Source organism: Babesia bigemina, scaffold Bbigscaff_56800, assembly GCF_000981445.1.
Source record: "Babesia bigemina genome assembly Bbig001, scaffold Bbigscaff_56800".
Taxonomy (NCBI): domain Eukaryota; phylum Apicomplexa; class Aconoidasida; order Piroplasmida; family Babesiidae; genus Babesia; species Babesia bigemina.
In genome coordinates, this window is record NW_012236955.1 from 1 (window position 1) to 6340 (window position 6340).

General features: G+C 46.1%; 1 protein-coding gene across 1 annotated transcript; it reads right to left on the bottom strand.

The window, feature by feature from the left end:
• Positions 1-994: 994 nt before the first annotated feature.
• BBBOND_0000430 (hypothetical protein, conserved) lies at positions 995-5548 on the bottom strand (the record flags this gene model as incomplete). Its single annotated transcript, XM_012914889.1, has 1 exon — positions 995-5548. One exon carries the CDS (start codon positions 5546-5548, stop codon positions 995-997), a length of 4554 nt encoding a protein of 1517 aa, XP_012770343.1.
• Positions 5549-6340: the final 792 nt, after the last annotated feature.

The following is a 6340-nucleotide window of genomic DNA, read 5'->3' on the forward strand; positions in this document are numbered from 1 at the left end:
CGATGTAGAGTGGATAAAGGGGCGATGTAGAGTGGGTTAAGGGGCGATGGAGAGTGGGTTGAGGGGCGATGGAGAGTGGGTTGAGGGGCGATGTAGAGTGGGTAGAGGGGCGATGTAGAGTGGGTAGAGGGGCGATGTAGAGTGGATAAAGGGGCGATGTAGAGTGGGTTAGGGAGCGATGTAGAGTGGATAAAGGAGCGATGTAGAGTGGATAAAGGGGCGATGTAGAGTGGGTTAGGGAGCGATGTAGAGTGGATAAAGGGGCGATGTAGAGTGGATAAAAGGGCGATGTAGAGTGGATAGAGGAGCGATGTAGAGTGGGTTAGGGAGCGATGTAGAGTGGATTAAGGAGCGATGTAGAGTGGGTAAGGAGCGATGTGGAGTGGGTTAAGGGGCGATGTAGAGTGGGTTAAGGGGCGATGTAGAGTGCGTTAAGGGGCGATGTAGAGTGGGTTAAGGGGCGATGTAGAGTGGCTAAAGGGGCGATGTAGAGTGGATAATAATCACCACTTAGGTCATGTCATCGCTGCCGTTACCATGTCATCGCTGCCGTGACCATATCATCGCTGCCGTGACCATCAACTTGGTCAGCACGTTGGTCACTACTTTGGTCAACACGTTGGTCAGCTACTAGGTCAGCACATAGGTCAGCACATAGGTCAGCACATAGGTCAGCACATAGGTCACCAGGTTTGTCATGGCATTGGTCACCACTTTGGTCATGGCATTGGTCACCACGTTAGTCAACACCTTGGTCAACACCTTGGTCAACACGTTGGTCAACACGTTGGTCAACACTTTGGTCATGGCATTGGTCAGCACATTGGTCAGCACGTTGGTCAACACATTGTCACCACATTGGTCAACACTTCAGTTAACTATTACACAATCACATACAACGAGTAATGGGTGATTCAACAGATTAAAGCACAATTCATAAGTTAGGTGAGTAGGTGACGCTAGGTGAGTGTAGATAGTAGGCACGTGAGTACGATTAAGGTTGTAGATAAAACACCCTGTTAAGCTTGTTAACACGTGCAGCAGCGAGTAGTGATTGAGCAGCAATGCGATGACTCGAGGGACTATGCAGATGCGATTTGATGTGGAGCAGGTCGAGGCGGATGACCATGATGTGGAGGAGGTACAACAGAGAGAGGAGCCAGAGGGAAAGGACAAGGTAGGAGAAGGGTTGTCTGATGATCCATAAGAAGTTGTCACATTCTTCGAACAGCTTCTTGAAATATTCTGAATTGAGAACTTTCTTCAACTGACTACAGAAATCAGAGCACTTCTTTGGCGATTCACTATTCAACGTCGACGCCTCACCAAAGACGAAGCCATACTGGTAGAGCGTTGGTGCGACGCCTTTGCAGTCGACGATAGAAGGGCATTGGCAATTCGATTGCTTGGTCTTGTCGTTGACCGATCCATGCTCCCCCTTCTTACACTTATCTCCCCTCAGACACCCACGGCAGCCCCAGTCCTGGCAGTTGATGGAGCAGAAGGAATTGTAGAGATTGTTGAGTAGGTCCCAGAATGACCACGGGAGGTAGATGGCCCAGGAGAGGTAGGTGTTGGATTGTTTCTGGGTTGAATAAATATACGCATCTACGCACAGTGATGTGAGGTAAGGTGCACATTGAAGTTTCTCATCTTTCTTCCGGCATACGGTATTCATCGACAGACTTGACAGGTCAACAAGTGGACCTAGGTGGTTTTTATCTTGATGAATAGTCTGGCTGCTGCCATACGCATTTGCGAGAGCATTTGTCAGCTTGCTTGTGTCGTCATATAGTTCAATGGATTGCTTCTTGATGGCTTCTTCAATGGATTCCATAATGAGGCCTTTGCGTGAAGTTTTCGTACTGTGCCAACCATCAACCAACGATAATACGAAACCGTAGTGTTCGGGCAATGATGCCGGCGTTTTTGGAGCTAGGCAGAATAGAGACGACAAATAGAAGTTTGAGAAAAGTTTTTCCAAAATTTCACATATATCCTCACCTCTGCGCGTGGACCCAGAGAAACCCCTGAATCCAAGTGGAGTTAAGCAGGGCATACCTTTTTTGGAAGCGGACGGACAGTTGGCGCAGTCATATTTGCATCCAATGGAACTCAATTGGTGAGGCTGGTGACCGGGAAGTGAGTCGCTTATGTAGCTCATTAGTGGCGACGTTGGTTGACAATTTGCTTTTGTGCTAGGTTTGTCGGTTGAGTGGTTGTTACATGGCCATTTGGTTGTCGTGACGTCCTTGCCGTAAAGGCATTGCGACCAGCCACCGTGCATAGCGCTTAGCTTGCATCGGCTGAACAGATATTGGAGCTGCGGTAACATCCTACGTAGGATATCAACGATGGTATACAAGCATTCCTCCCCTGACGCTGGATACTTTAGCTTAAGTGAGTTAGTACAGAAGTCAGCTGCGTACGTTGTGAATTCGTCACCGTGACCAGCAATAGTGGCCAACACGTCGTATGAAGTTGAGCAGATATGGTCCAACGCTGCATTAATGTCGCCATGTGTTACCCTATTAGGATAGGTATCGGCGTAGTAGGCTTTCAGGTCGTCGAACTCCACTTCGAAGTCAGCATCACCCGTCTCTATCGGTTTCCGCTTGGGCTTCGTCAGGACGCTAGTCAAACCGTCAGATAGTAACACGGCATACACGTTGTTGTACGGCAAACCCGCGAACCAAACAAGCATCTCGTACACGGAGCACGGCTGCCTCCTTGCATTGAAAGTGGACAGGTGACATACCTGATTATAGGTTTCTAAGCAATCGAAGAGACTGTTGATTGCGTGTTTAGTGTCAGCAGAGGAATTAAAAACACACGGATAATTGCCAACGATTTTCACTCGAACTGCCGTACCATTCATCTCGTCACTACGCCTCAGCTCACCGTCTTGTGACTTAGAGTCCTTGGCTACGACGTAACCGTAGCGCTTGAATAAACATCCCAGATCGGAAGAGAGACTGATTGTACTTTTGGAGAAACGTCTGTCACATTCTGCCTTTAACGTACTCATATCCTCAAAAATCATTCCGAGCATGGTAACAAAAACCTTGGCGCAGCACTGAGCGTCGGCGGTTAATGTCTCTTTATTCTCCTTCGTGTCAACCCACTTCATCGCAGGATACCCCTCGTACTTGTTTATGTACGCGTTGTCAAGCTCATTTACGAGAGCCGTAAGACCGGTCTTTACTGTGTCAAGTAATTGGGGATTTTGAGGGGCGGCGAACTGCTTGGATGAAAAGGCGACGATTTCTTCTTTTAGCTTCTCATGTTTTGCGGCAGCAATATGGTCATAGTGAGCATACGTGGCATACGAAAGATGTTCGAAAAGTTTGCTGAAGGCCTTTTTGATATTCTCGAGCTGAGTATGCTGCGGAGACAGCCTGTGGATCTGAATCATAATGTAAGTTATTAGCCCAGTTATAACAGCGTTAATATCGGTAAACATGGAGTTCAACCGTTCTTTAATTCTAATTTCGCCTAAGTTACTATTCATTTTTTTAAGTAAACCTTTTATTCCGTTGTCGAAATCTTTCTTCATTATTTTTTCCATACTAACTGCTCGCTCCTCAACCAATTCTTTTAAAGCATTCAGGTCTGCATGTCGTTCGTTGGCAAACAAATTTTGGACTTCGGAGGTTATAATGGAAAACGCATCCTTCACTTCCTGGGTAAGATCATTAGCAAGCGCTCTGATGGCGCGCTCAGCCATTTGATGAGCATCGATGACCGATACATGAACGGCACGTATGGCCTTCTGTATTTCCGCTGCAGCTTTATTGACATCTCTTTCCACATTTTCGATTTTCCTTTGAAGCTTATCGAGCTCCGCCTTCAACTGTTGTAACAATGTCTCCGTCTCCGTGCGCAGTTTAGTCACTTCCCCTGGCACCTCTTGCATAGTTCTAACTTTGAGAAGCACATGGTCTATAGCTTCTTTGACCTTTGATTTTGTACCACCGTTATCAGCATCCTTCTTGAACAGATCTATAGCATTTTGAAGGCCCGCTTTGTTTACACTCATGTCCTTGATATCTTCAATTTCTTTTGATGTTTTAATCCCGTCGATTTTCTTATATACTGTTTCGTTTGAAATGCCACCGTTCTTGATCTGCGTGGTGAGTTCCTGAAAAACATCGCTGAATTTTTTGCCTTTCGTCGATTTCACTGCCTCGATAGCGTTATGCATTTTTTGTTTGAGATCACCGACAAGCTCTTCGTAAAATGTGCCTTTATCGTTTTGTTTTTCACCAAGCTGCTTTAATACATCCTTGAAGTAACCGAAAAGCCTTGTATCCCACTCCAACTTCTTTATGGCATTAAAAAGTCCACCAGTGCGCATCGCCGTATCAGACCATGCGTGCAAGTTTCGAGTAACCTCTTTATCCAGAGCAGTATTGAACTCTTGAATGACCACATTGGCACTTTGGGCGTTACTAGCGCTTCCAATGCCATCCTTAAGCTTATTAATGACTTCCTCAATTGGACGATCGATCTCAGCCTTTAATTTATTCAAACCTTTGTCCACTTCCGTTCCTAGATTCCCAAGCGCCGCTGTCGCTTCGCCGACCAATGCACAGACTTTATTGTACGCCTCTCTAGCCGTAGCCTGAACGGCCTCCTCTAGATTAGAAACTTCCTGCTGCGCTGCTCTAACCTGTACCTCAATGTTGGACCTGATGTTCTCAACGTCGTCATGTATCGTGGAATTCGTCTTACCACCTTTCGTGTTCTTTTCTTTGTCAAGATCCTGCAATTTCTCCCTTATGACATCAAAATTCTGCAGAATAACTTTTTTATACTTTTCATCAAAACCTTGATCTGACCCACCAACCAACATATCAACACTTCTTTTAGCTATTTTGACATCAGATTTGACAGTCGTAAACTGGGAAACCTCCACATCATCGAGATTCAATATATACGTGTAAACCTCATTAAGTTTTTTATCCAACGCCCTTTTAAGTTCCTCTGATTTATTATCAATTTGGCCACAGACATACACTTTTTGCTCCACCAACTCGTGATCAACAGCTGCAACCTGTGTCTCGTATTCCTTATTATCGCCAACTTTTTTCAATTGATCGATCACCTTTATTATAGGTTCAATTTCATTATTCAATCTGTCATGTAGTGCGCTGTCTAATTCATTAACGTGGTTATATTTAATTTTCGTAACCTCTTTTTTTAGGTTACGAAGCATAATCTTCCAGGCCTCCAGTTGAGTGGCAAGTGGAGCATTTTCTTGCTTCATCACCTCTTGATAATATGTACCTGCAACAGAATTAAGACCACTACTCAACTCACCTAATTTGTCTGTCACTGCTTTTGTCTTCTTGCCTACCTCCCTCTCATACCCCTCCAACCACCCCTTCACCGCGCCGACAGCATCCACAAGCCCAGTACGCCCGGAGCCAATTTTTTTATTTACCTCTTCTAGTACTGTTTCTAGTCTCTTATCAAGATGTTTGTCATAAGTTGTCACTTCATTCTCATCCTTCACCGCACCAAGCACACCACTCAAAAATCCCATCACCCCGTCACACAGCCTGTCAAGGTCAGAGTACACAATCCCACTGCCGTCGTAGCCTTTTGACTCAGGGTTGAAGCCTAGGAAGGTCTCGAGACCAGTGCAGAGGTTATTAAGGATGATAGTAGGCTTATTATTTGAGGTGTTTTTAGCGTTTTAAATTTTGTCAAATTTCTTGCCAAGCTCCCTAGGCGGCACATGGTCAGGGCAGTGGCAAGAGGTGGAAGAGGGGAAGTGAAGGGTGACAAGGCACAAGTCATTATTATGGTTTAAGGAGGTCATAGCGTTAATATGGCGAGGTAAATCGAGCGATGTAGAGTGGGTTAAGGGGCGATGTGGAGTGGGTTAAGGGGCGATGTAGAGTGGGTTAAGGGGCGATGTAGAGTGGTTAAAGGGGCGATGTAGAGTGGGTTAGGTAGCGATGTGGAGTGGGTTAAGGAGCGATGTAGAGTGGATTAAGGGGCGATGTAAGGTGGGTTAAGGGGCGATGTAGAGTGGATAAAGGAGCGATGTAGAGTGGGTTAAGGGGCGATGTAGAGTGAGTTAGGGAGCGATGTAGAGTGGGTTAAGGGGCGATGTAGAGTGGATAAAGGGGCGATGTAGAGTGGATAAGGAGCGATGTGGAGTGGATTAGGGAGCGATGTGGAGTGGGTCAGGGAGCGATGTAGAGTGAGTAAAGGGGCGATGTAGAGTGGATAAGGAGCGATGTGGAGTGGATTAGGGAGCGATGTGGAGTGGGTTAGGGAGCGATGTGGAGAAGATAAAGGGGCGATGTAGAGTGGGTTAAGCGGCGAT